The sequence below is a fragment of the Dermacentor andersoni genome, chromosome 10, assembly GCF_023375885.2.
Source record: "Dermacentor andersoni chromosome 10, qqDerAnde1_hic_scaffold, whole genome shotgun sequence".
Classification (NCBI taxonomy): Eukaryota; Metazoa; Arthropoda; class Arachnida; order Ixodida; family Ixodidae; genus Dermacentor; species Dermacentor andersoni.
The window spans coordinates 129,392,857-129,410,206 of NC_092823.1; the positions used below are offsets into that span (position 1 = coordinate 129,392,857).

General features: G+C 41.8%; 1 protein-coding gene across 1 annotated transcript in view; it reads left to right on the forward strand.

The window, feature by feature from the left end:
- Window positions 1-17,350, forward strand: part of Cpsf100 (cleavage and polyadenylation specificity factor subunit 2) — a 53,672-nt gene that overhangs the window by 14,023 nt on the left and 22,299 nt on the right. The window contains exons 4-10 of the mRNA XM_050192656.3: window positions 1,500-1,588; window positions 6,178-6,276; window positions 7,749-7,871; window positions 10,950-11,117; window positions 13,292-13,389; window positions 15,799-15,886; window positions 16,504-16,610. Coding sequence (XP_050048613.1) covers window positions 1,500-1,588; window positions 6,178-6,276; window positions 7,749-7,871; window positions 10,950-11,117; window positions 13,292-13,389; window positions 15,799-15,886; window positions 16,504-16,610 — 772 coding nt within the window. The remainder of the gene's footprint in view (window positions 1-1,499; window positions 1,589-6,177; window positions 6,277-7,748; window positions 7,872-10,949; window positions 11,118-13,291; window positions 13,390-15,798; window positions 15,887-16,503; window positions 16,611-17,350) is intronic.

Sequence of the window (17,350 nt, forward strand, 5' to 3'; positions counted from 1 at the left end):
AGCCAGTCAGTATAAAGTTTCTAAAGCCTGTCTTTGAAGGTTGACGTCAAGCAGCCTCAATATAATCATGATGTCCATACTGCCTCGCAAAATCACAGTCTTAGAACATCAGTCAAGTGACCACAGTAGGAGTCGGGAACCAGGAGCGACTCCTTATGCAACAGGGCCCCAGTATGGCATTGCCAAACCATCTTGGCCCAGTCTTCCATGATTGTGCTACTCATCAACCTGTTCTCGTAAACATACACGACAACATTCTTCAGGAGTACTTCTTCGGTTAAAGGAGTCTTGTGTCTAAAAACAATGTATGGCAGCAGCTTCCACCTGTCAGCAGCACAATTCAACATTGTCATCGTTTGTTGCTTTTCATTGCCTGCACTTCAGACATGAGCTTCCTTGGCACCTTTTTTATTTAATTGTGAATGCCACAGGCATATCTAAGTAGACTGGCATCTGATCAGCATTCCCAATTTGACCCAATTGGTAGCCCTTCTCCAGTCCTTCGTTGATTACATAGCACTTGAATACGATGAGCTTCTCATTGAATTCGCTAGAACGCCTTTAACATGCTGAAGTCCATCATCAAAGGCTGCACACGAACCGCTTCAAAGATGGCAAGACCCAGCTCCTGCTGGCCGTGAGCTGGGTTCATGCAACGCCTCGAACATTTGCAACCCCCCTTGCCTTCACCTGTAATCTCCATCATTGTAGGCATGCACGCTTCTCTGTGTCCTGATGAAGTTCATATTGTTTTTTTCACTTTGTAGTGTTGACCTTTCTATGGTCCGGTGAACGCCATCCACATTGCAGCACAGTTTAAGAGCTCATTCCATTTGTTCCACCATCAGCACACATTCTTTTCATCTGCGCTGAATTTACACTTGACTTGGAGGTTTGATGTTTTCTCTGCTTGCGAAACAACCTTTTGCTTAAAGGCCACAGTGTAGTGGGATCACTTGGTGGGTCCTATTCCACCTCGAGCATGGGCTCTTCACGAGAACAAGGTAACAGTGAAATGCTTGCAGACGCAACCACTCAGAATGACACACTTTGAGAAAACGAAAAAACTAAATCGCACACGCCAGTCGCCAATTTGCCCACTGCAAGTCTGGGGCCCCGAGGTGATAGTAAGTGTCTGGTAGTTGCGGCCAAATCACATCCTCAAATCTAAGCTGACCTTCTACTTTTGCACATTGTTTTTTAATAGCTGCTTAGATTCAAGTAAATGCAGTATAAGGAATCAGTTAATATAATGAAATATCAGGTATACTGAAGCAACTATAATATCACAAATTTATTTAGCCTAAAATGTTTCAGCATGTTGCTTACAATGAATATTGGATATGAAGACAGTCTTGTGTCAAATGCACCTTCATTGTAATGATGCTCAGATGTATGTGATCAAGTTGATTTATTTACTTGTCTATCTGGCAAAATGACCTGCACTGCTGAAGCATTACAGTGTGGGACTGGTATCATTTCTGATATGTTTCTTGCAGCCAACATTCTCCAAACCCTGCGGAACGGTGGCAATGTTCTAGTGGCCGTTGACACTGCTGGTCGTGTGCTTGAACTGGCCCACATGCTGGTACGAAAAGTCTGCTGATGCTTATTCAAGCTTGAAGCTAATATTTGCACACTTAAACAGTGCCACTGTAGTAGACTGTGTTTATTGTTTTTGTTTTTTAACACTTATAAAGTCCGTGGGACACAGGTAATGAAATTGGACTTCTGAGTATCAATCTTCGTCCATTGAGATGAATAATCATTCTCGCACTAAGCTTAAAACCCACTATGGCAGACAGGTGGCTATGGCGTTGTGCTGCTAAGCTGGGGGCACGGGTTCGATCCCAGCTGTAATTGTTACATTTCCGTGTGGGCAAAATTAAAAAACGCTCATGCACTTGTTATATTCAAGTTCATGTTAAAGAACCCCAGCCCATCAAAATTAATCCGATGTCCCCCACTACGCCATGCCTCATAGTCATATCTTGGGTTTGGCTCTTATATCGCAATTTAATTAATTTAATTTTTAACCAAGCTAAAGTTGATTTATGTAATCATATTGGTAAACGGTACCATTGAAAGAACATGCTTAACCTGCACAGGATATTATGTGTGTTTAATCCAAATACTTCTTATCTGGCGCTTTTATCTTATTTTTATTTTTTTTTCCACATTTCCAGCTTGCCACTTGAGTTGCACATTCGTGGTTCATGCATTTGTCTGGTTAAGCTCTCACTAGGGTAAACAGCAAGAATGTTTTATGAACTATACAATTTAAATACTTTTTACTTGCATAACACTGGTGCTTTGTAAGGTTGCATTGGTAAACTTCTTTTCGATGTGTTATATTTTTATTGTACATTGACTGGCAAAGTTAGCAGAATTGGAAATGGCGAAGAACATATCACGCCTTCCATCAGCACTACATCCATGTCACGTAGCCATAACTGCCAACTGTACCAAATTTTTCTAAAGGTTTACAAATTTTGGCTCATTCTACAATTTCACAAGTGTTGCATCAAGTTTTATGCAAAATGAATTCTGTTTAACCTTTAAGGGTGGTCAAAGACGCTGCGCAAGATTGCAAAACAGGGCATATACAAAAGAGAAGTTGGGATGGTACCTGTGCCGCCCTCTTGTGGTAGGGTAGTACACCACATACCAGAGGGGTACTTTCTTCGAACTAGTTTATTCAGAAAAGTTCCTGAACAGGCCGTGTCAACAACAGCGAAGTCGCTGTGATCTAAAAGCAATGTGTTGCTCTTCGGCTCTGCTTTACAAAGTTTGCCGCTGCTTTTGTGCAATGTATAATAAATTTTTTTTTTTCTTTTAGAGGTTTGATCGGTCACGAAAGGAAAACCACAGTGAAAATCCGATGATGCTGTGTGCATATGTGTTGCACAATGTCTCTAGTACGCCCATCGATCGCATGAGGTCGCAGATGTCAATTCTGAGTGCGCAGTGAGCACGTAAACATGCATCGAACAATAGAGTCTCCCGCTAAGTGTGAAGTGTATGCTGTGATTCGATTTCTGCGTGCTGATAGGTGCAACGCAGCCGAAATTCATTGACGAATGAGTAATGTGTACGGTACAACTTTCATGAGTGACAGCAAAATGTGGCAATGGTGCAGGAACATTGAAGCAGGACGCACAGACGTTCATGATGCAGGCGGGCAGGGAAGGAAACAAGTGTCAACCGATGATCTTGTTCAGCGAGTGGATCAGGCAATTAGAAAAGATCATCAGTTCACAATTTCTGTTTCGAATGATTCGTTTCCCAAAATTTCAAGCTATCTATACCATTGTGAGTGAGAGACTCCAGCACTGCAAACTCTGTGCGAGGTGGGTTCCCAAGATGCTGACTGAACATCACAAAACACAGTGAATGGGTGCAGCCTTAACATTTCTCCATTGCTACCATGATGAAGGAGGAGATTTTTTGAAGAAAATCGTCACAGGGGACGAGACATGGGTCGGTTTTGAAACTGACGAAACAAAAGAGCAATCCAAACAGTGGATGCATTCTGACTCCTCGAAAGCAAAGAAGTCCAGGCGAACCTTCTCCAGCAGAAAGTGTATGGCGACTGTGTTCTAGGACAGCAATGGTGTTGTCTTGGTGGAATTCATGAAATGTGGCATGACCATCACTGCAGCCTCATACAGCATGACTCTTCAATGCCTACGAAAGGAAATTCAGAACAAGCGAAGAGGAATGTTGTCATCAGACATTGTCCTTCTTCATGACAATGCGCGGCCGCACAGTGCAGCTGCAACAAAGAAGCATCTGCAGCGTTTTTGATGGGAAGTGTTTGATCACCCATCGTACAGCCTGAACTTGGCTCCCTCTGATTACCACCTCATTGCTCTTGCTCACACGAAACACTGATTAGGAGGACAGGAGTATGGCTCGGACAACCAGCTGCAGACCAGCGTACAGCATTGGTTGTATGCACAGATGGCTGCCTTCTATGACGAGGGTATAGGAAAGTTGGTACCATGCTGTGATGGATGTCTCAATTGGAACGGCAACTATGTAGAGATGTAGCTGGCAAGTGTGTCTAACTGTTCCAAATAAAACAGTTTTGATTTGCCCTGTGGTTTTCATTTCGTGACCAATCGGACCTCGAAAAAAAGAATAGTCCTTGTAGTAAATCATCATTAATAAAGTAGGTATGTATTCCACGAAAGCGTGTGTTCCCTCATGAAACATTTTAAAATGCATCCTGTTCCCTCTCTCCAACCCTTGTCGTGCCTGTGTGACATTTAGGAATACAGTGAACTCTGGATAAACAAAACTCGCTGAGCATACCAATTTTGGTTGGCTGCCTGTAGGCAGTATATTAACAAACTTTGCTTAAACGGAATGCGTGTGTGTGTGTGTGTGTGTGTGTGTGTGTGTGTGTGTGTGTGTGTGTGTGTGTGTGTGTGTGTGTGTGTGTGTGTGTGTGTGTGTGTGTGTGTGTGTGTGTGTGTGTGTGTGTGTGTGTGTGTGTGTGTGTGTGTGTGTGTGTGTGTGTGTGTGAGAGAGAGAGAGAGAGAGAGAGAGAGAGAGAGAGAACTCCAGTTAAACAAAACTGGAACCCAAACAACCAAGTACTTCGTGGGCCATCATACTGCATTCAAAACGGGGTCTGACAACCATGTAAAATGGAGATGCTAAACGATGAGGATTCAGTTCCATCAGGCACTTGCAATGGCTTGGCGACACCTGCTGCTATGCGGCTTTCACATTGCTTAGTTTTCATGTTCCATGCCTCTTAATAGCACCAGTCAAAATTAAGAGCACAAAGTGCCAACAGTGGCTACAAAAATGGACATCATGGCAGACGAGAAATGTGGCGAAACTTTGTATTCAGAAATCCTCATTGTCAGGGATGATGAAAGACAAAAGAAAATAAAAGCTGCCTGAAACGGCTGATTTTTGGAGGACTGCATGTGGATGTGTACATCTCGCCGTGAACAAACCGAAAAGGTGTCGTTCGTGCAGTTCAGGTGTCCGTGAAGTGACAGTTTTTCTATCAGTTGCCCAATGCTGACATAGAAGGCTGCAGAGGTTGCATCTAATATGGCATTAATGGCTTATGCATGAGTGGTGATATCCGAAGCAAAGCACCATAACGTCATTTTGTTCAATGCAGAAAACCTAAGACACTTGATGCTTTTCATAAAATAATTGTTCTTGATGTTAGTGTCATTCGCTTCAAAGAAACTTTGGATAAATGGATCACTTTCTTCTGCTCCTTTGAGTATATTTTAAGCGGATTCTACTGTATAAGTTTCACATGTTGGTAGGTACACAGCATAGTTCACCAGTGGGTGAACTATGCTGCGTATTCCTTCAGTGAGATGTCACTGTTGTCATTATGAGTGCAAAAAATATGGGCAATGGAGGGGACTGATTCTTTGTTAGTTAAAACTCAGTGAAGCTAAAGAAAAGAAATGGGCATGGAGAGGACATGTAATGAGGAGGGAAGATAAGCGATGGTCATTAAGGGTTGCGGACTGGATTCCAAGGGAAGGGAAGCGTAGCAGGGGGCGGCAGAAAGTTAGGTGGGCAGATGAGATTAAGAAGTTTGCAGGGAAAAAAGGCCACAATTAGTACAGGACTGGGGTATTTGGAGAAGTATGGGACAGGCCTTTGCCCTGCAGTGGGCATAACCAGGCTGATGATGATGATGAAGCTAACAGACAATGATGCCAGGGAAGCATAGGGGACATTAACTGTTATATTTAATTTAACTGGCTTAATAATGAGAATGGCAGTGAAAGTGGAGGAAAACACAATTTGCTGCTGGTAGGGGCTAAACTCGCGTCTTCCACAATGTGGGTGTGTTGTTCTACCACTTGAGGTAAGGTTGTGGCCATAGCTCAATTCCCACTTTCTTCGGTATTTGTGTGTGACTGCTAGATCTGGCCCTGGGAGTGTTAGCCAGCACAACTCACAATCACGATGGCAGATAACATAATGCAAGTGTGACAGTACCATCCCCTAAAAATTTATAATCACTAAAACAATCTCTGTACAGTGTACGGGAGAGATATGTTAGCCTAATTTTGACTTATTACCTTACAGACCTTGTAATGTTAGGTCTTGAAGTTTAATTTACTTAGTTCTCACATTCCAGTTCAGGATTCCAACAAATCGACTTGTTGTGTGCACACCTCACAGGAACAGCTCTGGCGCAACCAGGATTCTGGCCTGATGGCCTACTCTCTGGCCCTCCTAAACAATGTCAGCTACAATGTGGTTGAGTTTGCCAAGTCACAGGTGAGTGGGGGGGACTTCACTGAAGCTCTCTCTTTAGTGTGACATCCGAGCAGTGACCCACCTACATTAGTGCTGCTTCCCGGCAATGTGTGTAATTGTAGAGGCCATGTATGAAGGTACGGACTAAGGAAACATTTTGTAGCTCATGCCACCTTAGCAACCCTGTGTTTCAGACAGAGCAAATTTGTTTTGATGTGATGTTTTTCATCGTAAGAAAAAAACACGTGAAAGGAACACAAAATGGGGGAGTTGACAACACACAGGTGCTGTACATTGCCCATGTTGTCTAATTCTTTTTGTTCTGCGCTCCTATCGTATTGCTTTTCTACAGTGGTAACCTACCAACTCGCCGATTTGATTGATATTTTTTTTTATATTAATGACGGTACCTGCACACAATGGCACTAAATGAATGCTAATGGCTAACAGTACCACGTCAGTTCTGATGATGCCAGCTGGTAGCAAAGTATTTCTTTGAGCCAGTTGGTTCACCAACTGTAGCATTGCATGGCTATGCTGGAAGGCACTTGGAATGCAAGACACTTCTCATAACCATTATGTGTTGAAGGAGTTTCTTATCCCACACAAGGGCCACGTCAATGTTCTGTTTTCACAGAATTTCTGTTAGTTCGAATAAATTTGTGGCTTGTCTAGTGCCAGAAATGCACTTTTAGCATATAGCAGATTTTACATCATGGTATTGTCAACCTATCTTTATTTGCAGATTCACAAAAATATTTAGCAGACTAGGTTATTCTTTAAATTAGTGTTTTATAGATTTTTCTGCCTTAGCAAAATGGAAGCATCAATTTGCCATACTTTAATAATTCACATAAGCATTAACATGGTATGATTTGATACAACTTTCTCAGTGGAGTGGGCAATGTAAAGTTCGTAGCATTTTTCTAAAGGTATTCGGTAAGCACATTGCCGTCGAAGTAAACAAGTGCCACAGATAAGTGTTATCTTGTATTTGTGGCATCACTAGGTATCAAATGATTTATACCTTCAAGCCTTAAAATTCTTGTTTACTATATTTTTTTATCATCTTTCGCGTTTAAATCCTTCATAGAGCATTTTTACTAATTATTGCAGAATTTGAGTGTGGTTTTAGCAAGACGGAGCCTTTTCATAATTGTAAAGCTAGCTTTCCTGCGAGGCAGTCCGCCAAGCTAATAACAGCATAGTCATTTGTCATTTTTGGCAGTTGCCACACACTAAAACAGTTTGCTTGTCTTATTACATGGAAGATGTAGGCACGACTCTCGTGCTGAAAATATCCTATGGAGACAAGCTCCAGCATGTTGCAGCTACAACTTCATCTTTGTTTGAACCTTGACCAGCACTGCTGTTTGTTGGGCAAATGTGCAATGCAGAGAAGCATGTTTACAGATAAGAAAAAATGGCCTGTTCTTGGAATGAGATATTGCAGCACACTTCGTTGCGCTCACCTGGCTCGCTGCTGCCCCCAGGTGGAGTGGATGAGCGACAAGGTGATGCGCTCCTTCGAAGGTGCGCGCAACAATCCCTTCCAGTTCCGACACCTCCAACTTTGCCACGGCATGGCAGAACTCGCCAGGGTCCCCGAGCCAAAGGTCAGTGGACTTCTGGGTAGCAGGCGTTTTTCTGCTGTATCCTTTTCTTTGTCTGGTTGGGTTGTCTTGGTTTGGTTGTTGCGCACCTTACACCGTATTGCTGTTCAGTGCAACCTGAGTGTAACAAGCATGGATATAAAGAATTATCAGTTATAGCACACTAAATCTAATGTTTCTTGCTAATATCAGCATGTGACAAATGTATGCTAAACAAATATTAGATGTAACGAAGGTATTTTTGTGTCAGGTGCAATGTCATTATAGTAAGGCTTGATTGTAATGCTGCGAGAACTAGTTGGTGTAACATCATGGCTTCACTCACTGCTTTGCAATGCAACAAAGGACAGGTTAGAACCAAGGTGGCACAGGCTAGGTAACACGCATACTCACAGCTGTGTTGCTTTCCGGTAAAGAATGTGACTTGTGTACAGAATTCGAAAGAAGAACATTTATGACAAAGGACAACCCAACAAATTGATAGTGTGTCACAAATGAAAACTTGAAACTCCCTAAAAACAACCTTTGAAACTTCCTTTTTCCTTGTGAACAACAATTATAGCTTTAGCCGTAGCTAACTAAAATGGATTAGCAGCAAGCGAGATCCCCGGCAGGCCCATGGATGCTGAAGCCAATGCTGATGAAATGCTGGTAGCATGGGAACACAAATGCTGAGGTAAAATTGACCTTATGTACTTAGATTTAGGTGCACGTTAAAGAACCCCAGATCGTCCAAATTTCCAGAGTCCCCCATTACAGCATGCCTCATAAGCAGATTATGGTTTTGGCACGTAAAACTCCATAATTAAAAAAAAAAAGAACCTTAGCCAAAAGATCCAGATGCAAGACCCGCAAAATGTTTTGTGGATTTAGGCCTGTCCTAACTGACATCCAAAGTGTAGCTGGTTAAATGTGACGTGAGAAATGAAAATTTGCAATTACTAGCTAAGATAAGCACTCAGTGAAATTTTTGCCTATTCAAGTGATGCATATTCGAGGTAACTTTTATTTTGTAACTCTTGATAATCATGTTTTAAAGCAAATATTTGAGACTCCAATGCAGCTTGCGTTACTGGCTGGTTTTTTATTGACATTTCATACCAAGCACGCCTTTTCTCCCTGGCTTTCATTGCTGCATGAAAATGATTGCTAGACTTCCCTAAATATCTTCACTGCAAAAAGAAATTGTATTCTTTTTCCTGTGTTTGCACATAATCTTGTCTGTTTCACCTTGTTGCTAAACTGTCCACCGTCGTGCTACTAAGCGGTGCGTCTAGTTGCAACACCTGCTTGCAAGCAGTACAGTTAGCAAAATAAGCAATGGAGCTTGCTAATGTGTGTTGTCTTCAGGCATAGTTTTTCTTTGTTTTCCAGAATGGTGGGCACTCGGCGCATACGCTCTAAAAAGAGTTTTTGCGCTTTAGGGTGTTTCATTGTTCCACAACAGCAATCATCATCTGTAATGCTTGCATTTCCTTTCTTGAAAACTCTGCACTCACTACTTTGCTGTAAAGAATGTTAAGCCACTCTGATAATGCACATCTCGTTCGTGACCTGGTAGTACCAGGCACACAGCGTTAAATAAAAATAGAAGCCACACAAGATAGATAATGATAATTGTTGTGGGACAAAGATACACCCGAAAACGTATAAATAGATTTTTAGAGTGTAGACCTGAAAACAGTGCAGTAAGTAGAGAGGAACGGGGCTGCTAGTTAATGTGTGCTCATGTTCATGCGCTAAGCATACTGCACATGAAAGAAGTGCAGGCATGACAGCTGTGCAAATTAATGAGATCAGTACTCAGGCCTGCATCAATGCTATCCCCCATTTTGGGGCGAGATCTCTGTACCGTTATGTTTTTCCACTTTGCACTCTAGTTTTGTAGTGAAGTCTACTTTGTCATGATCTTTATTTATTTTTTTTGTCTCACCAGTTGTTGGTGGCTGAGCTTGGTGCATTAAAGAAAGAGAAAATTCTGAGATAATACTTTAGCACGGTTAGGAAAAAAGCACACAGTGCATTTTTAGGCTGGAAAATATAGGAGAAGAAAACTTGGCTTCCTGTTCATGCAAATACATTAACTATGCCTGCAACGCATATCCTATGATTTAATGTTGACTGACCTTTCCTAGTGCAAGCTATTTCTGGACTCACCTGTTCTCCAGAAGAGCAAATCATTGCCACCAACTAACTCATCATTAGTTGATATGTCTATTGTAGTATGCTCCTTTCAGCTAGCACTTCGAGCTTTCGAAGGACATGCTTTTCTAGTCTATTTGTAAATGCATAAGTAAATTATAGCTGACACAAGCCATTTGTGCAAGCGGCACTGCTAGTTCTGTCATATCAATAAATTTCAAGGAGAATGTATGTCTCATTGTTTACGTGAAGATGTGATTGGCAGTAATTGCAGTTAAGGTTTTGTTGGCCACATATCTGGCAGTCTGGACAGGGCACAGAGATGATCATCAAGCTTTGCCTTTTCAGAATATGGCCTGAATGGTTCTCTTCTTCTTTTGTGTCATTTTTGTAAGGCCAGCACTATGATCATGCTTTACTTTATCACAATTTGGTGCAAACCCCTTACATTCTTGTGCGAAATAAAAATATAACCTAGCTTTAACCAACCAGCAGTCAACTGTGCTCAGGTCAAGCTAGCTGCATTGTCTTCCTCCCTCGGACCACACTGGCGATGTGTGCCTTGTGTTGTGCATTAATAAGCCAACACGTAAAATGTTGCCAATTTTCATGTCGTTCTGTTTGTATAAATAAATCAAACTCCAATGTAATGAAGTCGCACCCTACATGAAAACAACTTTGTTATATCCTATATGTATTATAAGGATATATTCATCATAGGCAGATACCGGCAATTAACATATTTTATTTCGCTAAATCAGTCTTCATAATTATCAAGGTTCAAATGCAATATCCAACACACAGGTAGAATTTTGGTGGCTGTTTTGACATCTGCGATGTATGAGGTCAAGAGATGTTCATTTGTACTTTTGCACTTTTGTGCAGTTTGCAGAAGAAACAGGTTTTATTTTACATAGACAAAGCAAAAAAATCTCGCAGGTTGTTCTAGCCAGCATGTCAGACATGGAGTGCGGCTTCTCACGGGAGCTCTTCATCCAGTGGTGCAGCAGCCCGCGCAACAGCGTGGTGCTCACAAGTCGATCAGCACCCGGTACTCTGACACGGCAACTCATCGAGAACCCACACCAGCAGTCGCTCACTATCACGGTGAGGGCACCATCATTTAGTTATTTTGTTTATACACAAATACTGCCATCTCACTATGAGACATTGCAGAGGTTAGATACAAAAATGAGTTACACTGGCAGAAAATCATAAACATGTAACAGCATACATGTAGCAATATACACAAAGCATCTAGCTGTATTGCTGTACAAGGAACAGAAGAGCGTGTTACATGTGCGGTAGGTCATGAAACATTTAACAGATTGCATGCATATAGAGGAGTAGAGGGGCAAACAAAACCCGTTGGAACACAGGAGCTGTGTCCAAACTGCATTCCAGTGCCATCTAGCGGCCCCAAGGAGAAAATACAAATCGGATCACTCATGCACACATGCCAGCACTGAAATGCAGAGGCTTCTAGGTGGCACTGGAAGGCAGTTCAGCCACAGCTCCTGTGTTCCAGTTACTTTTGTTCGCACCTGTACGTACATGGTGTAATTTGTCGCAGCTCTTTTGTGTGGCGGAGCTTTGTCACTGTATTCACAGGCTATGTTCCAGTGCTTGCCGTAGATGACCAAATAGACAGCCAAGTGGACAGCGCTCGGGGGGGCTCCTATGTAAATAAATGGGAACAGAGACACGGTTTTTCTCGGTAACCACTGCACCAATTTTAGTGAGGTTTGTTGCAGTTGAAACAAAGTAAACTCTAGCAGCTGTAGGAAGCAGAGTTTTTGTTTAGGGTGCAGGTTTCTTTTTTAATGGAAATTGTTGAAAATTGAAAAGCAACTCGAGTACCATGTTTTCGACTCTGCAACTCAGCTATGAAAGACAATATCAGAATGCTGTAAACTGCACTTAACAATGTACTTAAAGCAAATAAAATTTGTGTATTATACACGGCTCTAAAATATACCGATAATTTGTGAGTAGGACTTTTGCAAAACCCTCGTAAACATCGCAACAATTTCACATAAGCTGTATACCCGCATATATTTGTACGCTTGAGATGCTCTGAGAGACGCACTTTACAGAACTGCAATATCTGCTTTTGGTGCAGTGCTATCTGCTTATCTGCTTTAGTGCAGAGGTAATCGTCTTGCTTCATTTTTTTTTTCTTGCTTACCACTTTTGGGGAATATCAGAAAGAAATTCCAGGCCTTAGATCAAAATTATGCTTCCTAGAGTCGCTGTAATTTACCGTTCTCTCTCAAATGCAACAAATTTCATTTAAGTTGGTCCAGCGGCTGTCTCTTAAAACTTCATTTCTGCATTCCACGTGTGTTCAAACAGGGAAATCAGTGTTAGCCCCAAGCTGAAGCTTTCTCACAAGTATCGTTTTAATTCCGACAAATCCAGCAAAAAAGAACAGCTTCACAAAGACAGCATCAAAGTAAAAAATGATTCAGGCTACTTTGCTGTCCAAACAATATGGCAGCCGAGCAGAATGCTTGAAAGCTTAACAGGGAAGCTTGACTAGCAAAAGTGAGGCTAGCAAAAGCAAAGAACATTTTAGATAAACTTATCTGTGCTGTGTTCTTGACTAAAACACACATTGGGTCACGCCGAAATAAAATATGGTTGAACAGAATTAAATTCAGGCAGTGTTACTGTATTTTGTGATGCTGAATATAGCCCTCAAAAGGCAAGTCGGGAGACTTGTAGTGGTTGTGCAATTAGCAGGTAGCTTTTTGTGGACTGTAATTAGGACATATTCGGAGGGCTGGACAGTTGTGATGACACTTAAAGTGAAAAAACATGTAATAATTAGAAGAAAAAAAAATAATTTGATTGGTCATTTTTGTACAGATAGTTTCAGGCCTGCGAAAGCCATAAGCTTCTTTGTCACAAAATCATTCAGGCCCAGCATTGGTGAGCAACACTAATGCATGCTAAAACGACAGCCAATTCAAAAAGGAAAATGCAGAAACCTCACAGAAAGAACAAAAATAAATTAAGGTGAGTCCTATCAGCATATGCACAAGTACATGTCAAGTGATTGTACTTTGTGAAAAACTAACTCAAGTACACTGCAAGTAGCGGCAAAGCAAGGCCTTTGACAACTTTTAGCCTATGCATAGAGTTGAAGATTGAACAATCACATTGCATTGGTGCTGCTCTAATTATTTTGTTCCTTTGTAGTGGATGGATAGTTTAAAGCCTCATGTGCTGAAGGACATGCTCGCTCTAGTTTGGTTGATTGTCTTCCTTTTTCACAGGTCAAGAAGCGTGTTCGCTTAGAAGGTTCCGAACTTGAAGAATACATGCGCAAGGAGAAAGAGCTGGCCGCAGCTCGGCACAAAGCTGAACGTGACACGTGAGTTTTTTTATGTAGTCGCAGCAGAAACTTATGATGCTCGTGATCCCGCAGGCGGTGAGGTAGCTCAGGGGCTGCAGCATTCTCCTGCCAAGTGCAAGGTTGCGGGTTCAATTCCCACCACTGCAGCCGCATTGTGATGGGAACGGAATGCAAAAACACCCGGTTACTAAAATACAGGTGTACTGTTTAGATGATCTAGGTGCATTTTAAAGAACCCAGTGTGGCAAAAATGAATACGAAGCCAACCCCACTAGAGCATTCCTTATGGCCACATTGTGTCGTAGGGGCATGAAACCAACTTTTGCTTGTGTTTGCACCATGAACATGTTGCGTGAGCATGGATTGAAACTTAGACATAAAAGAAAATCTAGTCAGAACACCTAGAATGTGCAACCACGTGGGAGTGCTACATGCAATCACTCCGTAGCCAGTTCCTACGCTTGGTGTTGACCCCAACCTATGTTTTCGACCAGGAGCTAAGTCGCAATTAAAAATGCAGATTATGCTGGTAATGCAACAATGCATTCTAGCCACTTTCGACTTGTCCAGATTTGAATTTATGCTGATCTGTGTCTGGCTGTGTTTAGCTGCGTGCTCAGGGACTCCAAAACCTGGGGTCACTTAGAGCACCACTTTTCCAGTCGTTGGCCACAGTTAATCTCCTTCACATGCCAATTAATTCTGACCATCGAAAATTTCATTTTCAACACACTTTCTTGCCTATTCAGAATCATGAAAAACATACAGCTGGAAAACAGATTAAGGATTTTCAATTGTTTGGTGAGTCTTCTCAAGTTTATAGAATGTGGATTCAAGGGTTCTCGTCGCGGTCGGCGGCGGGAGAAGTGCTGCCCATTGTTTTGGTTTACTGCCCACCCCGTTGAGGGGGGACTCTGCAATGAGAATGGTTCGTTTAGTAAAAATTTTCAGTTCTCACTCTTGTCTTTTTTCCCCACAGTTCCTAGTTGATTGTTCATAACATGGGAAAATATTAGAAACAAATCAGAAGTAGAAGTTGAGAAAATCACACTTTTTCGTGTGCAGCAACAAAAAGAGAGTAGAAAATCAGACTTCGGGAGGTGCCATCGCAAGACGGATAGCACAACCTTCTGTTAATGCAATGCCGTTATCTTGCTATCACCGCGAAGAGGAGAGATAGGAACTTCAGATAGCCGCAGTGCTGTACTTTGCCATGCAAAACTAAAAGCCGAAGAAGCAAGTGAAAAGAGGGAAAAAACTGGCAGAGCGATTTGTTACTGCTGCCATTCACAAAAAGCGCTTCTATTGGCTGACGCAGATTTGAATTGCTTGGATTTTGTTTGCATTTTTTTACTGCGGTGTGCTCTGCTTTTCTTTAACCCGGCAATGTTTGGCAATACCGATAGACTGCTCCGCTGGCTTCGCCTATGTTTCTTTCATTAATACATTCAAAATGCAAAATTGTTGAATGTAACATTAAAAATGCCAGAATGTTCTTATAAAAAAACAAAAGCTAAAATAGAGCTTATTTGGATATGTACCTCCAGTCGCAAGAAGTCCACCCCTCAAACATTTCTTCGAAGGACCCTGGTGGACTCCATCAAGAACTCTTCAGATATAAGAACATCAGCTATTTCATGTCCATCATACTAATAAAGCACCCATCCTGCCGCTTGAAAAATATGCCTGATATAAAGCGTGAAAAACAATACGAAAGTGAACCCGCCACAGGCCGACATACTGACACCGAGAGCGAACCTCCAGCCAAGTCATCTTACTGAAACACCTTGCACATATTCAAACTTGCAGTACAGGTCCAATCAGAAGGGCTTCAATGTGCTTGTGACACATTTGAAATATTGTTATCTTCATCAGTGCTTTTGCTTTTGATGCGCCATCTTGGAATGCTCAATTGTGCACACAGCACCAACTGAAGGATTTTTACAGTGTATACTAGAGGAAACTCTGGTGCTGCGATTGTTCAGGTACCATAGCAGTAGTGGTTAATACCTGGATTTGTGTAGTCTTTATGCTTGTGGCTTCAGTCATTCTTGCGATGTTAACTATTATGCCTTGTCTTTCTAAATTTCCGAAAAGCAATATTTTTTTTTCTGAATGCAGCGAGGCAGTTGGTCTCTGTGCATCTGCATAGTAGTTGCGAATCACTGCATTGATAATGCAGCATCTTTAAAATGACCGGTTTGCAAAGTCACTAAGCCATTCGAAAGTCATAAGGACGAAGTTATGGCATAATATGATGGTTCAGCCATACTGGCTGAACCACCACATTAGCAGTTTCCGAAGACACCAGCGCCAAAGTTCTCTCTAGTAAATTTCGTGGAAAACTCTATGGCTGTTTGTACACAGGCAGGTATGAGCATGTGCTCCAAGATGTCCTTTTTTTTTTTTTTTTGTCCCCTGCTGCAGGGAGCTGGACGCTTCTGACTCAAGTGAAGAAAGTGAGGATGACATGGACATTGATGAGAAGAAGCCACTGCCCGAGCCAAAAGGAGAGGTGGGCCGCATAATAACATTGAGTAAACGTTTACATCTCTCAGGAACTCCTGTGAAAGCTCAAACTACAAACTTGTCCATGTCCAAACAGTTGTTTAGAAAGTCGTTCGTGCTAAATCACAGACTGCAATGTATCAAGGAAACAGAGTACATGGCTAAATGTTTGTGGCTGTACTGGTATGTAATCAAGCTCTGATAACTAACCCTGTATATCCTGGAGTATTATTTATGCTGCACTGTGTTTGATACTTCAAAATTCTGGTTTAAGTGCAGGGAACGTAATGTAAGCCTATAGTACTGCTTTTAATATGCTGGAACGAGTTTTCAGTTATGGAATACCATATTTACTGGCTTATAAGTTGCACCCCCCTCAAAACGACTGTTTTTCTGAAAAATAAAAAGCGTATGTAAGCCACACCGGTGTATAAAATGCACCTGTTCATTTGGTAAAGAATTTAAAATATATATATAGACAGTGATGTTGCATAAGCCATGTGCAGAAACTGTGGCGTTAAATTGTTCTCTCTAGGTTTTTAAGGTATGTTCGTAGCCTCGAACTGCTTTAGTTCTTGCCTAGTTTGCTGTGCCTTGACCTGTTCTTGCATCTGACACTTGCAGGCAAAATCCAAGAGCATGGGCTTCTTCAAGCAAGCCAAAAAGTCATACCTCATGTTTCCAGTAAAGGAAGAGAAAATCAAGTGGGACGACTACGGAGAAGTAATACGGTTAGTTTTCTTGTTTACTGTGTTGTACTATGGACCTTAGGGCTTCATTCTAAAGCTATTAAAGGACACAGTGGTGACTCAGTGGCTTTGGCATTGCGCCGCTAAAGACAGGGTCATGGGATGAAATCCCGTCAGTGATCGCCACATGCCAATCGGGGCAAAAAGCAAAAATGCCCATGTACCGAGCATTGGGTGCATGTTAAAGAGCCCCAAGTGGTCAAAGTTAATGCGGAGTCCCCACTACGGTGTGCCTCATAATTACATTGGGGTTTTGGTGCATAAAACCCAAAAATTGAATTTTTTTTTATTACTACTGGAGGAAGGTCTGGTGCTGCAATTATTCAGCTACCATTGGAATGAATGGTATTTGGGGATGATTGGAATGATAGATTTGTCCAATCTTTTCATTGTGTAGCTTCAGGTGTCCTTGTGGCCTTATTTATCTCTATCTGTCATCGTTGGCCTATATTTTTAAGCAATTGTATATTTTTTATAAGTCCACGAAGGTCGGTAAGACTCTGCATGCACGCATGCATGCATAGTCATTGTGAATTGTTGCATTCATAACCAAGTATTTTCTTTAACATGATTAATTTCCAATGTGACTTAAGTCGTTTGAACCTAGAAGCACAATGTTTAGGCAAATCAATGTAGTGCCTGTCATTCCCATGGTGGCTGAACTGCCATACCTTCAGCTTCTATACTCGCTAGCACCACATATTTCTCAAGTAAATTTTATG